We start from the raw sequence: 18,287 nt of genomic DNA, 5'->3' as shown, positions 1-18,287 counted from the left end.
TTAGGGGTATGTGCCTTGCTCAAGGGCACATCAGCAGATTTTGTGGCCTACTTAGCTCAGGTATTCAAACCAGCACCCTTTCAGTTACTGGTCCCACACTCTTAACCTCTAGGCTACCTGATTGAGTTCCAGCCTAATGCGGAATTTAACAATGCCATACAAATCTCCTTCTGTGGCCTCCAACTGCTCTTAAATGCAAGTAAAACTAAATGGATGCTCTTCAAACAATCGCTGCCCACACCTGCCCGCCCATCCAGCATCACTACTCTGGACGGTTCTGATTTAGAATATGTGGACAACTAGAAATACATAGGTGTAATACATAGGTGTAAATACCTAGGTGTCTGGTTAGACTGTAAACTCTCCTTCCAGACTCACATTAAGCATCTCCAATCCAAAATTAAAACTAGAATCGGCTTCCTATTTCGCAACAAAACATCCTTCACTCATTCTGCCAAACATACCCTCGTAAAACTGACTATCATACCGATCCTTGACTTCGGCAATGTCATTTACAAAATAGCCTCCAACATTCTACTCAGCAAATTGGATGCAGTCTATCACAGTGCCATCCGTTTTGTCACTAAATCCCCATACACTACCCACCACTGCGACATGTATGCTCTCGTTGGCTGGCCCTCGCTTCATATTCGTCGCCAAACCCACTGGCTCCAGGTCATCTATAAGTCTTTGCTAGGTAATGCCCCGCCTTATCTCAGCTCACGGGTCACCATAGCAGCACCCACCCATAGCACGCGCTCCAGCAGGTATATTTTACTGGTCACCCCCAAAGCCATTTCCTACTTTGGCCGCCTTTCCTTCCAGTTCTCTGCTGCCAATGACTGGAACGAATTGCAAAAATCACTAAAGCTGGAGACTCATATCTCCCTCTCTAACTTTAAGCACCAGCTGTCAGAGCAGCTCACAGATCACTGCACATAGCCCATCTGTAAATATGCCATCCAACTACCTCATCCCCATACTGTTAATTATTTTTTTGCTCCTTTGCACCTCAGTATCTCTACTTGCACATTCATCTTCTGCACATCTATCACTCCAGTGTTTAATTGCTAAATTGTAATTATTTCGCCCCTATGGCCTATTTATTGCCTTACCTCCCTTATCTTACCTCATTTGCCCACACTGTATATAGACTTTTCTATTGTGTTATTGACTGTATGTTTGTTTATTCCATGTGTAACTCTGTGTTGTTGTTTGTGGCGCACTGCTTTGCTTTATCTTGGCCAGGTAGCAGTTGTAAATGAGAACTTGTTCTCAACTGGCCTACCTGGTTAAATAAAGGTGAAATAAAAAATAAAATAAAAACAATAGCAAGTATGACACTCAAGCTTAAGAAATCAATCACATTAAAGCCTGAACCCCATTAACTTTTAACAAACAATAAAGGCCAAGTCTTGTTGTGGTTGTGGTGGTGCGCCGGAGATGAACACTATTGAGAAGAGAACAACAGTGAGACTGGCTGCGCGTCCCAAATGGTATAGGGTGCCATTTGGGACACAGGCACTGAATCTCAGAAGTTCACAAGGGCTGCAGGGCCAATACCAGCCAGCAAGCCATCCAGCCAGCCAGTTGTGCTGCTGCTCTGAACCTTAACACAGAACACGAGTACAGAACACACAATCTCCCAAGGCTAGTACCATGCAGGAGGAGAGAAAAAGACGAAACAGAGTGAAGGAAAAGGGAGGAGAAAGTCAGAGGAGTAACACGTGAATCAGAGGAATAACTATGATTTAGAGTGTGGTTAGCACGCACACACACCTGTGGTGGGTCCAACACTAGTCTAAGTGTGACACTGTATAAAGAGGACTGGGAAAGTATTCTAATTTAGATAAATAAATGGACACCTGTGTTGAAAATCCAATCCCACACAGAAATTATCTGTGTTCAGATCTATCATCTGATCCCTCCCTTCTTGGCTCACGGATTGTCAGTATCATTCTTTCTGCTGCCAATACAAGACACCATTCCTCCCCACAGAGGTCCCAAATGTAAACCTAGCTTCATCATCCCAACTTGCTGAAACTGTTCATCCATTTCACATCCACAGAGAGGGATAAACATTTTTAATTTTGGTCTTGTCCGGCCGGTATCTAGGAGTGGTCGACAGCAGCGTTAAGCAGCTAAAGAAATGATAGTGTGAGGAAGGGATAGAGACTTCAACAGCTTTCCTTGCCCTCCACCTTCCAACCTCAAGGCCCAACCTCTCCAAACTCCAACCTCCCTCCACCTCTCTGTCTGCCTTTGGGCTATGGCCGGGTCCGGCGCCAATCTCCTGAGAACGATAAGGAGTGGGGGCAGGCAGACAGGCGTCAGGGAGAATTGATGAGGAGCCTGTAGGCCTCTTATAATGATCACCTGCATTGGCTGGAGTATAAATCACACCAGAACAAGAGAGAGATCCGCTCACAAATATTACAGCTCCTTACACTTGTAATGGAATTAATAAATTCTGCCTTCTCAAGGCCCCCGAGTGTGCGTGTGTGGGCAATATTTATCTCTGTAGGTTCCAATCACTCTTCTATTTCCAGTAGAACAGTGGTGGTAAGGGAGGGGGTATTTATGTAGCGTTGTGTGATGAGAAATCAGGAATATTACACAGCAAAGCTGGAGGGTGGAGTGCATTGCCCCAAAAAGGATGTGTGATGAGCTAATAAGTTATGTTTCAGCGATGGAGCTCCTACATCCTGTAGCAACATGCAACACACACACACACACACACACACACACACACACACACACACACACACACACACACACACACACACACACACACACACACACACACACACACACACACACACAAAAAGACAAAGACCATCACAAATATGCTGTTCATCACCTTCAAGGGCGCACAAACACAGAGAAAGAGAGACAGAAAGAAACTATGAAGTTTATTGCACACCTATAGTAAGGTATTGTTCACACAGATAAGTCCCCAAACACACACTAAAATTCCTAACACCCCTAAAGTAAGATACCGTTCTGTTCCCCAACCCCCACTTACACACCTTCACTGAAATGTGTTCCGCCCCTGCAGTGAGCTATGCGGTCATTAATCAGTGAACGGGGCTAATTTGAGTCCATGGCTGGTGTGTTCTATCATGATGTCAGCTCCAATCCTCCTGTGACATACTAATTGCTGGGCTATAATGCTTTAGTCGATACCTTCCCAGAGCAAAGGCTGCCCTGGGCTTCAGAGTGACACTGATCGACAGCGAGGAAGAGAGCGAGATGGGGGGGTCAGTAAAACTGAGTCACTCACAGCAGTGCTTACTGGTCAAAGGTTTGGTCTGCTTTGAGTGTACAGTTGTGGCCAAAAGTTTTGAGAATGACACAAATATTCATTTCCACAAAGTTTGCTGCTTCAGTGTCTTTAGATATTTTTGTCAGATGTTACTATGGAATACTGAAGTATAATTACAAGCATTTCATAAGTTTCAAAGGCTTTTATTGACAATTACATGAAGTTGATGCAAAGAGTCAATATTTACATTTACATTTACATTTAAGTCATTTAGCAGACGCTCTTATCCAGAGCGACTTACAAATTGGTGCATTCATCTTATGATATCCAGTGGAACAACCACTTTACAATAGTGCATCTAACTCTTTTAAGGGGGGGGGGGGTTAGAAGGATTACTTTATCCTATCCTAGGTATTCCTTATTTGCAGTGTTGACACTTCTTTTTCAAGACCGCCCTGACATGCTGTCAATTACACATCAATACACATCCATCATTACACATCCACATCCTGACTGATGGCAGCCCATTATTGCATATCAATGCTTGGAGTTTGTCAGAATTTGTGAGTTTTTGTTTGTCCACCCGCCTCTTGAGGATTGACCACAAGTTCTCAATGGGATTAAGGTCTGGGGCCCAAAATATCGATGTTTTGTTCCCCGAGCCACTTAGTTATCACTTTTGCCTTATGGCAAGGTGCACCATCATGCTGGAAAAGGCATCAAACTGTCCCTGGATGGTTGGGAGAAGTTGCTCTCGGAGGATGTGTTGGTACCATTATTTATGGCTGTGTTCTTAGGCAAAATTGTGAGTGAGCCCACTCCCTTGGCTGAGAAGCAACCCCACACATGAATGGTCTCAGGATGCTTTACTGTTGGCATGACACAGGACTAATGGTAGCGCTCACCTTATCTTCTTTTTTCCAGATGCCCCAAACAATCGGAAAGGGGATTCATCAGAGAAAATGACTTTACCCCAGTCCTCAGCAGTCCAATCCCTGTACCTTTGGCAGAATATCAGTCTGTCCCTGATGTTTTTCCTGGAGAGAAGGGGCTTCTTTGCTGCCCTTCTTGACACCAGGCCATCCTCAAAGTCTTCGCCTCACTGTGCGTGCAGATGCACTCACACACCTGCCTGCTGCCATTCCTGAGCAAGCTCTGTACTGGTGGTGCCCCAATCCCGCAGCTGAATCAACTTTAGGAGACGGTCCTGGCGCTTGCTGGACTTTCTTTGGCGCCCTGAAGCCTTCTTCACAACAATTGAACCGCTCTCCTTGAAGTTCTTGATGATCCGATAAATGGTTGATTTAGGTGCAATCTTACTGGCAGCAATAACCTTGCCTGTGAAGCCCTTTTTTTCTCTTTTTTTCTTTTTTTGTGCAAAGCAATGATGGTTGCAGGTAACCATGATTGACAGAAGAAGAACAATGATTCCAAGCTCCAACCTCCTTTTGAAGCTTCCATTCTGTTATTCGAACTCAATCAGCATGACAGAGTGATCTCCAGCCTTGTCCTCGTCAACACTTACACCTGTGTTAACGAGACAATCACTGACATGATGTCAGCTGGTCCTTTTGTGGCAGGGCTGAAATGCAGTGTAAATGTTTTTTGGGGATTCAGTTAATTTGCATGGCAAAGAGGGACTTTGCAATTAATTGCAATTCATCTGATCACTCTTCATAACATTTTGGAGTATATGCAAATAGCCATCATACAAACTGAGGCAGCAGACTTTGTGAAAATGAAAATGTTTGTCATTCTCAACTTTTGGCCACGACTTTAAGTACAGCGTTAATAAGGTTACTGAACATTTCTGAGGCTTTGTGTTGAGCAGTGTAGTGACCACGCCTGCAGACTACAATACACAGTGACCATAAGCCCACAGTTTTATCTGTTGTAATGAACTGTAAACTTGTAACATAAATTTGTACATGAAAAAATGTACCTGGAGCTTTGTAGTACAGACAGATCCTGAGGCTTGCCAAGCAATGACACACTGATACAAGAACACATGCTAGGCCACCCTAAATGAAGTGGTTCCTTAGAGGTACTTCAAGAACTGGGGAGCTCAACATCCTGAGACAACCTCCACTGACCTGCATAGCTTTAGACCAGATCAGTACTCCTACAGCATTCTGACTGGTGGAGCACAGAACACCAGAAAATAATGACATACTGGAATGAAACAATGTAGTTTTTTCATGTACACAATGGTGAATATGGCATTTGAACATAGGCCTAGTGGCTTTTCAAGATAAAATGAAGTACACCAGAAGCCATACAGCAGAACTCCTTTCACTGAACGACAAGTAGAATACACAGGGTCCCGAAAAGACACACACCTCACCATCTCACTGACTGCATGGATTGCATGGATGTACTATCCAATGTAGGGTCTGCGATTACCTGTCCCATCCAATGTACTCTGCTGCAATCTGCTCTCTCTGGTTACGGCTGCAGTCTTCATGTTCTAATGAAGTGCCATGTAACGATCAATAACAGCTTGTTCAACAGAGTTTTAATAAAGACCTAGCTGGGTCTTTGGGGAGGACAAGGACTCATAGGGAGAATAGAGGACGTTGTGATGAAGTCCAACTCTGTGTGTGTGTGTGTGTGTGTGTGTGTGTGTGTGTGTGTGTGTGTGCGAAGAAGAAGAATAGGTTATAATGAATTTTTGAAATCTTGAAAAGCAACAAAATCTCCACTGTACTTGAACAGCATACTTAATTAGCTTTGCTGTACGCTTAATTTGTTTGAATAATGAACTATCAAGTGGCTCAGTCGCTTACTGCAAATATTCCCACAGCACAGACAACACAGTGACCAGATTCTATATGGTATGCACAATTCTATATGCTTTTTTACACATTTTGCTATGAGGCTGAGAGAAAGATTTGCAGATTTAACGCTAATTTCTTGCAATTTCTACACATTTTGCCATAGCTTAAGACGTGTTCATATGCTATCTGGGGGGGGGAGGGGGGGGTAGGGGTAGTTGTTGTGGGCACCCTGGAAGTCGGGACCCTAGCATGCTCGTTCGGTAATCAGGCCATGTTTCAACTACTGAATGGATTTGTGTTTTTGTTTGTTGTTGTTGTTTTCCCTATGTCTTTTTGCTCTTCTGTTAATTAACTTACTCTCACAGGGGTTGTTCCATGTCATTTCAGCAAGCCATGACAGCCACCATCTCAGATTGTTCTGAAAAATTGTTTCTGTAGATAGAAACAGATAACATAAGCATTGCAGGTAGCATGACAGTAGGGGCGTTAGGCCAGTAACCGAAAGGTTGCTGGATCAAATCCCTGAGCTGACAAATTAAAAATCTGTCATTCTGCCCCTGAGCAAGACAGTTAACCCACTGTTCCCTGGGTGCCGAAGACGTGGATGTTGATTAAGGCATCCCTCCGTACCTCTCTGATTCAGAGTGGTTGGATTAAATGTGGAAGATGCATTCAGTTGTACAACTGAATAGGTTTTCTCCTTACGGAAACATTATTTTGTTGGAATATAATTTAATCTCTGAGAAATTAAGCTAATTAATTGCACCCAAATTGGCCATTTTAATTTATAGGATTCATATAATATTCAATAATTATTGTACCTAAGATTCGATTTAGACCAAACTTTTTTCTAAGAATGAGTAAGACATGAGGATCCAAAGAAATAGTCAAAAAGCCACCCTTCTCTTTCCATGACAGACTGACCAAGTGAATCCAGGTGAAAGCTATTATCTCTTATTGATATCTCTTGTTAAATCCATTTCAATCAGTGTATATGAAGGGGAGGAGCCAGGTTAAAGAAAGATTTTTAAGCCTTGAGACTATTGAGGCATGGATTGTGCATGTGTGCCATTCAGAGGGTGAATGGGCGAGACAAAAGATTTAAGTGCCTTTGAACGGGGTATGGTAGTAAGTGCCAGCGCATCGTTTTGAGTGTGTCAAGAACTGGGTTTTTCACGCTCAACAGTTTCCCATCTGTATCAAGAATGATCCACCACCCAAAAGGACATCCAGCCAACTTGACACAACTGTGGGAAGCATTAGAGTCAACATGGGCCAGCATCCCTGTGGAACGCTTTCGATACCTTGTAGAATCCATGCCACGATATATTAGGAAGGTGTTCATTATGTTTTGTACACTCAGTGTATAGTATCAGTTCTCTATGTTTGACAAGTAGTATGGAGCTGGAGCTCAGAGTATTGTTTCTTTATGTAATGTATTCTCAGTGAATTTGGTTATGTTTTTTTCCCCTGTTCAGAGAAATGTGTCATTGAAGTAGTTGGGTTTATGTCCCATCCATAGATGATGCTGTTCCTGCTATTAGGTCGTTATTTTTTAAAGAATCATCGAAATTACAAAATGACATATTGGTTTTCTTAACCTTTAAGCAGTCTATAGACCAGGTACGACAGCAACCCATGTTTGGGTTTAGTTTACCTGGCCACTGTTTCAAATGCAAACTTTTTAGTTTGCATTTTGTGGCACAAATCCAATGCAAGTCAATGGTACCTATATTAGCATTTTCACAATTAATATACAACTCATCTTTAAGTAACATCATTTAGTTACACAATCCATTTTTAGATACTTTAGGTTGATTTGGACATGAAGTGTGAAAATGCTAATATATGTACCATTGACTTGCATTGAATTTGTGACAAAATTCTAAAAAGCTAGCATTTGAAACGGTGCCCAACAAAACCAACACATGGATTGGGAAAACCAATATGTCATTTTGTAATTTGGATGAACTAACCCGTTAACATTGAACCATCAAGTGGTCCGAACTTGGTAATATCAGGATGTTGGATGGAACAGAAACCTAACAACTTCAATTTCAGTGGGTGTCAAAATCCTCTTCTTGTGCTTTTTGACGTGGAACAACCCACAGCTGGTTGCAGTATGGTGAGTATGTGCCAGTGTCTCTCCATCACCCTCCATCCATCCATGTGGTTGGACTTATAGCAGGCGGGAACTGAAGTAGGTAATTCCAGTATGACAGTAAAAAAAAAAGGGTGACATTTTAAGTTGAGTCCTTACTTGCGCTCTATGGTACTAAAGATGATGGATATACTGACAAGATACATGTCTCTCTGCCCTAACAATGGGAGTCGTTGTCCACAAAGCAGCACAGCGGGCTGTGTAGCTCCCGTCTATCCTTTCTTTGGATTGGTGGATGCATCTCATCATTGTAATCCTTTTTTGAATATTTGATGTGGGTTGTTGACGTCAACCGCATGTATTCAATGGAGAGAGATGCTATGCTACTAGCCTTGTACCATGAATATGCATAGCCATCTTGAGACAACTCCGATATAAAGTGCTTTTTCCCCAAAGTTGCCGGGATGTCACGTGTCCTACTTATACCTGTACACTCATAACTTAAGCATAATGAAACTTATATTCGATCAAATAAACCTCACGTAGCAAATAAACCATTCATTTTTTTGTTGTTGATCAAATTCAACAATCTAATTGACTTCCACCCAAAAACTCCTTGCTTGGTGGGCGAAACAACTAAAAAATGCCACCTGCTGGAGAGAGACAGATTTTCCGCCAAGTTGGGCCTCTTCCTCTTCCTCTCTGATAGTACCAATGGACACATTGGCCTGGTTCCACATTTTTCTCTAACACCTACAGTGATGAAAGACTGTAAGTAAAGGTGTTCATGAAACTAATGAGTGTGGATGCGAAAACTAATTTAATCATCTAAGTTACCATGAAACGATAATGTCATAAGTAAATCAAACTTCAAGCTTGCTGCCTCTATACTACAGGCCTCACAGGTTTCAAATCAAAACTGACTTTAAATATTATGGTATAAGCACATTTTCTCTCCCAATCCAGACACATGGGATTTAGCTGCAAATCTAATGTAATCTTCATTATGAAGCTATACAAATCCCTGGGATATATTTTTATTAAATATTAATAGAAACTAACTTATTAATGATAGTGGGATCACTCGGAGCCATAGGGAATGTGGTGTTAACTGGAACGGTCAGACTGGAAATGGCAGATGGGCTAGTACATTTATTAGCCCAGTGGGCCTGTGTAACATCGGTTTTTAGCGTTAAATTAAGCTTATCTGTCAAACAACATGCCTGTGTAGGAGTCTCGAGGAAAAAATGGACAGTGTGGGGGCCTAACAGAAAAGAATGGTCCGGTGTGTTAGAAATGCCAAAGACATTTTTTTGCTCACAGTCCTCCTCCGGGGGAGGAGTGCCTGTCAAGAGAATTTCTGGAGATATGGTTCAGTATAATGGGGAAAACTACAATTATTCTGTTGCGACTGTGAAATCTATAGCAATCTCGCTCTATTCATGCAGACTATAATGTTGCAACAGGAGTCTCCGGAATGTTAATTATACAGTGCGTTTAATCTTCTGAAAATGCCGGAAAGTCTAGAACACCCAAAAGGAAGATAAAATGAAGTTTTGAAAAACATGAATGAGATGGATTTAGGTGACCAATGACCATTTCATCTAAATTTCCTGAAATGTATGGAAGACAATTAATGGGCTATATTAGCCATTTGTAACCTCAAAAGGGCAATGGCTATGCATGTCAATTTTTAAATGTTTTTATTGATATTAAAGTTCCCTAATTGTATAAGATAAACATTTTCATAATTGTTGTCATTTATTTTGGAGCTTCCCACATTTCCAAATTGGGATGCAAATGAGCCCACTTTTCGATAAGGGGCGCAGACCTAACGGATAGTAGGCTGTGCTAAACCAGTTGAGCAATGACTCTTGCCTGGTCAGTTTCTCTTTGTTGAGCGCGGGGGGCACATTGGTTAACAACAGCCTGTGGAAGAAGAAATTATGACTGAACCATTTTCATAAGGTTGGGAACAGTGTCTCCGTAGAAAAACCTAGAATTTACATGAACACGTGGATTTGCGAGGCAAACAACCGTTAAACACCGAACTCCTGAGACATTGATTGTGTAGGAGCGTCTTCTTGAACGCCGCTGAAGGCTCGAAGTGTCAATCTCTCCAGGCGTTCGGCACCAATACATCTGGCAGCGTTAGGACAGTTACACGAAACAAACGGCTTGTGTTACTTAGGACACATTTTATAAGCAGCGAGCACCTAATATCAATGTAGCATGTGGATATGGTGTGGACTGATAGGGGCTGTTAAAATTTATGGGACTTGGTCCAAAAGTGCTACCGTTCAATTGCGCCGGCTGGAACTGGGGCAGTGAATGTGCCCAGTAGGCTATGCATGGATTTGTCAATAGAAAGACGACCAACCAACGCATCCTTTTGTTGTGGTGGGTAAATTGTTCCACATTGTAGCTAAAATTGAATATTTTATTTCAACAATAAAAAACGACCAACATTTATGAGAATTCAGGCGAGGTATTTTAACTGGATCCAAGTGCGTCTAACTCGGGAATCCTGTCGACTACGGATTTGATTAATTGCTTTCAAAGACAACCCACTGCTCTCCAAAAAGGGTAAGTCTGGAATTCGAGATATAATTTGAGTCATATTCAGTAACATTTGAACTTTTCGGTACCCATTGGAAATAGCCCATTTTCGACTGCCTTAGACAAGGTGGTTATTATACACTTGTTGTTATTTAATAGCATACGTTCCTCTGTCTAGTATGATTGGTCATTCTTTGATGGAGTGAATATAATTTTGGATGGAGTATTTCAGTGTTTCAGTATGATGTTTGAATTTTAGAATTGCTTAAATTTGTGTTATATGGAATCGAATTCATCCTCTGGCTTTATTTTAGAGTAGGCTTAATTAATAGCAAAGTCTTCATCAGACCATCATAATTACACTCTATTGGTGGTATTGTGATAGAGAATAAGCTTTATTCGAAAATCAATAAATGAAACATTTATGTTGACATTGTGAAGTAGATAAAGAGAACAACTGTAGGCTAATCACAGCACTGCATCATCATTTCGATCTTGTATGGCAGGCCTACGATGGCATGAATTAGCGAGTTAATTTTGATTTTGATCACAAGACACTGCATATTTTAGTGTAAATAAGAAAAGAACAAGACAAATGGGCTCCCGAGTGGCGCAGCGGTCTAAGGCACTGCATCTCAATGCAAGAAGGGTCACTACAGTCCCTGGTTCGAATCCAGGCTGTATCACATCAGGCCGTGATTGGGAGTCCCATAGGGCGGCGAATAATTGGCCCAGCGTCTTCCGGGTTTGGCTGTCATTTTAAATAATAATTTGTTCTTAACTGACTTGCCTAGTTAAATAAGGGTTACATTTAATTTTTGTGACTGATTAAGACTGATAACTGATCCAAATGCATTATGATTATCAGATCATTCATGTCAACACTGACCCTCTATCATACTGATGATGAGTGTGTTGTTATCCATTTACCGGAAGTTCTTCTGGAGAGCTGTGATGTTCTGGAGGTGTGAATTTCTGTTTTCACACATTTCATTAGAACACCTTGCCTCAGCGAGCCGATTGTCCATCCCGCGGGGGCTGTGAGGCGCTATGGGCGCTCCTCTGAGCCTGTATCACTGCTGAGCCTTGCGGTGACGCCCTCATTTTAAGTTTGCTTATCGTTGCATGTCACATATTTTTAAGAATGTCGCGCACCAGGTAGCCTTTTTCGACCTTCTCTTTTCGCACATGATGCTGCTACGCGCTGTGAATACACGCTGCTCGGTGTGAGCGCTAGCGCAGCCGCAGCTGCAGAGGAAAGGCTGTGTCAGTCATTGGGACTCAATAAATCAAATCAAATTCAGGCGGTTGAAGACTCAATAATGAGTCTTCAACCGTGTTTCCCCATGTGGAGGAATGTTTGAGTGATTGAGTGAGTGAGAGAGAATGGGAGAGAGTGAGTGAGTTCCATGGCTCAAATATTAATAACGGATTTCCTGATACTGATGCTGCTGCTTTGGGAGAAGCCCAAATTCGGGAGGCAGCAGTCGGGCTCAGTTGTCTGGGGACAGGCACCCTGCTGCTGCTGTGTTTAGGACTAGGAATCTCTGCCTGCGGAACCGTCCGATAGAGGAGGAGATGACAGAGCAGGAGCCTCTGGGTTGGACAGAGGAGCCTGTACCTGAGGTAGGAGGAGAAGGAGAGGGAGAGTTACCGGGCTCAGGAACCCCTACCCCCAGAGACCTGATGGAGAGCTCGGTGAAGGAGCCTGTTGCACTGCATCTGTACCCCACCACAGAGTATGGGGATCAGTATGGGTAAGCAAAAGAACAGCAGGGACTGGGAAACTGGGATCTCCAACAACCTTCTGCTCACATACACGTATAACCTGTGTAGTAAACTGAGCTGTGTGGGACTAGGAATTGTCTGGTTGGCTTTTCACACAGTATACTATAGTTGCAGAATATTTATTTTGTTATCTTTCCTTTGTCACTTGAATATATAATACCAGAGTTGTAATCAATATTGGTGGTATACATTAACATCACTTGTCTTCAATCATAGTTTATTGTCTGTCCTTTTGCGGCTAGTTTTTAATGGCTGTATTGAAAGATTTTTAAAGTTCAGATTAAAGCCATAAAGCTCATGGCAGATGATGACTCAATGGAGTCGTTCAATGTCATTTCAGCAAGCCATGACACCCACCTTTTCAGATTGTTCTGAAATCGGTACTGTAGATAAAAACAGAGAAGATAAGCATTCTGGAAAATAATTTGATCTCTGCGATATTAAGCTAATTGGTCACACCCAAAATGGCCATTTTAATTTATAGGATTCATATAATATTCAGTATTTATTGTACCTAACATCTACTTTGGACTAAGCTTTTTCTAACAATGGGTAAGACATCAGGATCCAAAGAAATTGTCAAAATCTGAGATGGTGGGTGTCAATCTTCTTTCTTGTGCTTTTTGAGGTGCAAAGACCCAAAGGTGTATTACACTTTGCATAAGGCATCATGAGGAAATGTATCATGTCATTGTGCCATTTAGACTTCTCCACTGGAGGAAATGCAGCAGAGGTACTGCTGTTGTCACTCTGCTGCACCTTACCTTCAGTAGTTGGCCAAAGGCTTTATACTGTATACTGTATTTATTTACACCAGACTAGTCATGGTAAAGGAGGTATATGTAGGCTCTGGGTTTAGTTATGTGTTGACACGGCTCTTCTCCTAGAGACTGCGGAGGGAGTAAATTGTGTTGTCAATAAGCATGGACAGGTTATGATCTGATATCAACTGTCAGCCATGGCCACATTGGCGGGTGTCAATCCTCAATCTTAATTTATATTTCTACAGTATCATTGTTTACTGTGTGTGTAGGATAGATCAACATTATCACCATTCCTTTTTTTGGCTATGTACGCTGTACAAACCAGTGAAGGGTTTTCATAACTAGAGATGTTTTAAAGCAGTGTGATGAGGCTGTTTTTAGCCCTCTGTGGAGCAGAAGGAGCTATGAATATGAACTACAGGATGAATATTCAGCACCAGCTTAACTATACAGTATAACAGTTACGATCTTGGCTGTTGGATGTCTTGCATTGTGCTGTGTACCTGCTTCTGCACTGTAACTTAAAGTATGCACTACCGTTCAAAAGTTTGGGGTCACTTAGAAATGTCCTTGTTCTTTAAAGAAAGATATTTTTAAAGATATTAAAATAACATAAAATTGATCAGAAATAAAGTGTAGACATTGTTAATGTTGGAAATGACTATTGTAGCTGAAAACAGCAGATTTTTTAATGGAATATCTACATCGACGTACAGAGGCCCATTATCAGCAACCATCACTCCTGTGTTCCTGTGGTACATTGTGTTAGCTAATCCAAGTTTATAATTTAAAAAGGCTAATTGATCATTAGAAAACCGTTTTGCAATTATGTTAGCACAGCTGAAAACTGTTGTTCTGATTAAAGAAGCAATAAAACTGGCCTTCTTTAGACTAGTTGAGTATCTGGAGGATTAGCATTTGTGGGTTCGATTACAGGCTCAAATGGCCAGAAACAAATAACTTTCTTCTGAAACTCTCATTGTCAACAGTGAAGAGGCGACTCCGGACGCTGGCCTTCTAGGCAGAGTTGCAAAGAAAAAGCCATATCTCAGACTGGCCAATAAAAATAAATGATTTAGATGGGCAAAAGAACACAGACACTGGACAGAGGAACTTGCCTAGAAGACCAGCATCCCGGAGTCGCCTCTTCACTTTTGACATTGAGACTGATGTTTTGCGGGTACCATTTAAAGAAGCTGCCAGTTGAGTACTTGTGAGGCGTTTGTTTCTCAAACTAGACACTCTAATGTCCTTGTCCTCTTGCTCAGTTGTGCACCGGGGCCTCCCACTCCACTTTCTATTCTGGTTAGAGACAGTTTGCGCTGTTTTGTGAAGGGAGTAGTACACAGCGGTGTACGAGATCTTCAGTTTCTTGGCAATTTCTCGCATGGAATAGCCTTCATTTCTCAGAACAAGAATAGACTGACGAGTTTCAGAAGAAAGTTCTTTGTTTCTGGCCATTTTGAGCCTGTAATCGAACCCACAAATGCTAATGCTCCATATATTCAAATAGTTTAAAAAGGCAAGTTGTATTACTTCTTTATTTAGAACAACAGTTTTCATCTGTGCTAACATAATTGCAAAAGGTTTTTTTAATGATCAATTAGCCTTTTAAAATGATAAACTTGGATTAGCTAACACAACGTACCATTGGAACACAGGAGTGATGGTTGCTGATAATGGGCCTCTGTACGCTTATGTAGATATTCCATACAAATCAGCCGTTTCCAGCTACAATAGTCATTTACAACATTAACAATGTCTACAGTGTATTTCTGATCAATTTGATGTTATGTTCATGGACAATTGTTTTTGCTTTTCTTTAAAAAACAAGGACATTTCTAAGTGACCCCAAGCTTTTGAATGGTAGTGTATGTGTGAATCAACTTAATTTTGATAAGATTTTGCACATGAATTGCATCTTCCATAACTTTTGTGTGAATTTTGTTTCATGTGGCCCTATGCTAATTTTGTTGTTCTGATCCAATTCTGAGTATCTTAACACCATACGTTACGTTGTCTAACGCCATCATAAAATGTACTTTGTGTGTGTGCGTGCGTGCGTGCTGTGGCGTTGGAAGTGAGGACTGGCCATCAGGTCTCCCCGGGCATTACAGACAAGGCCAATGCATAACACTGCTGCGGCCTGCAGTCAGCCTGCAGTTTGATTAGTCACGCCTACCCTCTGGAGTCTGGACACACAGCGTTGGTCCTTTAGCAGCAGGTTGATTCGCCATGCCTTGCTCTGCCTTGCCTTCAGGACATGGGTTTCATATTTTGTTGAGCAGCAGGTAGATTAGTCATTCCTTGGGACAGGACACACACACAGGCTTGGCCTTCACTGACACAGCAGGTTGATTGGTCATGCCTTGCTCCCCTCTGTATGCCTCAAGACATTGGTGTCATGATTAGCCTCTGGACACAGGCACAATCCTAAGTGAGACAACAGGTTGATTAGTCATGCCTTCCAGCACTCCCTTAGGACTGAGGCTACGTACCCCTGTAGATGGCAGGCTAATGGTCATACCTTGCCTCCACCTCTCCTCCACAGATATCTACATAGCCTTCTGACCCACTCCCTGAGGGCAAGCTGTAATATACAGTATCATTTGTGGTCTGGTGATGCAGTGGGGCCTGATGCATAATATTCCAAGCAGGTGGAATGTAGCTTCTCTCTCTCGCTGTCTCTCACAGGTTGGTTTTAAAGCTCACCATTAGTAATGAGTTTTCCATTAGTAATGGATATATGATAAATCATTATGTACAGGACATTGTATTCGGTTTCACAGAACCATTACAGTTAGGTGTTGTTTTGGCTACTGTAAAAGGAATTGTCGCTATGCAATGTTTACTACACATAGTGCTGTACACTGTCTTGATTTCCCTCCCGATTTAACAGACTAGCCAATTGCAAGTTTAGTGCTCTGTTTGGGCTATGATGTATTGGATATACATTACAGACTGGCTGGCTGCGTCTCTGTTTTACGGTCTATTATTAATGCAAATTAAATGTGACATCTTTTGAAGACCTCTGTAAAAAAAAAACATCTGTCATAGAGAATATACAGGCATGCTTCCAGTGTTAGAGGCAAAAGTTTGCATACTGAGCGTCTAGCCTACACCACTCTGAAATATTGATGCTTGATCTAATGATTATATCTCAATATGAGGCATTTCTACTGCCTATTTTATTAGGCTGTAAATCCCAGAGTGAAATCCAGACCACCTCTGCTTTCTGTATTGTATGCCTATATTTTAACTAATGGGGGGTAACATTATGCATTTGAATCACTAAATAATGAAAAGACAATAGATACTTTTCTAGAGTGGGATTTGTTGCCACTTCTGGTCGATCTACTGCAGGGTCTGGAGCCAACTCTGTGTGTGTGTGTGTGTGTGCCTGAGTGCATATGTGTGTGTACTCTGTCTCTCACTGATGTTTGTTCAACTCTGTCCTGCTGTTTGAACTATGTATACAGTATAGTAGCGGATGGTTTAGTTAGCCCAACACTGTCCTGCTGTTTGAACTATGTATACAGTATAGTAGCGGATGGTTTAGTTAGCCCAGCTCTGTCCTGCTGTTTGAACTATGTCTACAGTATAGTAGCGGATGGTTTAGTTAGCACAGCTCTGTCCTGCTGTTTGAACTATGTCTACAGTATAGTAGTGGATGGTTTAGTTAGCACAGCTCTGTCCTGCTGTTTGAACTATGTCTACAGTATAGTAGCGGATGGTTTAGTTAGCCCAGCTCTGTCCTGCTGTTTGAACTATGTCTACAGTATAGTAGCGGATGGTTTAGTTAGCACAGCTCTGTCCTGCTGTTTGAACTATGTCTACAGTATAGTAGTGGATGGTTTAGTTAGCACAGCTCTGTCCTGCTGTTTGAACTATGTCTACAGTATAGTAGCGGATGGTTTAGTTAGCCCAGCACTGTCCTGCTGTTTGAACTATGTACAGTTGAAGTCGGAAGTTTACATACACTTATGTTGGAGTCATTAAAACTCGTTTTCCAACCACTCCACAAATTTCTTGTCAACAAACTACAGTTTTGGTAAGAAGGTTAGGACATAACTTTGTGCATGACACAAGTCATTTTTCCAACAATTGTTTACAGACAGATTATTTCACTTATAATTCACTGTATCACAATTCTAGTGGGTCAGAAGTTTACATACACTAAGTTGACTGTGCCTTTAAACAGCTTAGAAAATTCCAGAAAATGATGTCATGGCTTTAGAAGCTTCTGATAGGCTAATTGACATCATTTGAGTCAATTGGAGGTGTACCTGTGGATGTATTGCAAGGCCTACCTTCAAACAGTGCCTCTTTGCTTGACATCATGGGAAAATCAAAAGAAATCAGCCAAGACCTCAGAAGAAAAATTGTAGTCCTCCACAAGTCTGGTTCATCCTTGGGAGCAATTTCCAAACACCATGAAGGTACTCTGTTCATCTGTACAAACAATAGTACGCAAGTGTAAACACCATGGGACCACACAGCCGTCATACCATTCAGGAAGGAGACGCGTTCTGTCTCTTAGAGATAAACGTACTTCGGTGCGAAAAGTGCAAATCAATCCCAGAACAACAGCAAAGGACCTTGTGAAGATGGAGAAGGAAACAGGTACAAAAGTATCTATATCCACAGTAAAACGAGTCCTATATCTTCATAACCTGAAAGGCCGCTCAGCAAGGAAGAAGCCACTGCTCCAAAACCGCCATAAAAAAGCCAGACTATGGTTTGCAACTGCACATGAGGACAAAGATCGTACTTTTTGGAGAAATGTCCTCTGGTCTGATGAAACAAAAATAGAACTGTTTGGCCATAAGGACCATCGTTATGTTAGGAGGAAAAAGGGGGAAGCTTGCAAGCCGAAGAACACCATCCCAACTGTGAAGCACGGGGTTGGTAGCATCATGTTGTGGGGGTGCTTTGCTGCAGGAGGGACTGGTGCACTTCACAAAATAGATGGCATTATGAGGAAGGACAATTATGTGGATATATTGAAGCAACATCTCAAGACATCAGTCAGG

General features: G+C 41.9%; 1 protein-coding gene across 3 annotated transcripts in view; it reads left to right on the top strand.

Moving 5' to 3' along the window:
- The first annotated feature begins 9,994 nt into the window (after window positions 1-9,994).
- The window catches only part of LOC129822600 (calcium-binding protein 8), a 107,534-nt gene continuing 99,241 nt past the window's right edge, over window positions 9,995-18,287 (top strand). Inside the window, exon 1 of one of the 3 annotated variants that reach the window (XM_055880962.1) lies at window positions 9,995-10,729. Coding sequence is in view for 2 of the 3 variants with exons in the window: in XM_055880961.1 (XP_055736936.1) it covers window positions 12,281-12,459 (179 nt within the window). In the remaining variant the exon portion in view is untranslated. Of the gene's footprint in view, window positions 10,730-11,633; window positions 12,460-18,287 lie in introns of those variants that run through there. The other 2 variants (XM_055880961.1, XM_055880963.1) reach the window with 2 other exon arrangements.

The sequence above is a fragment of the Salvelinus fontinalis genome, chromosome 24, assembly GCF_029448725.1.
Source record: "Salvelinus fontinalis isolate EN_2023a chromosome 24, ASM2944872v1, whole genome shotgun sequence".
In the NCBI taxonomy this organism is placed as follows: Eukaryota; Metazoa; Chordata; class Actinopteri; order Salmoniformes; family Salmonidae; genus Salvelinus; species Salvelinus fontinalis.
The sequence above is the reverse complement of the archived record's forward strand: the minus strand, read 5'-3'. Positions and strand labels throughout refer to the sequence as shown.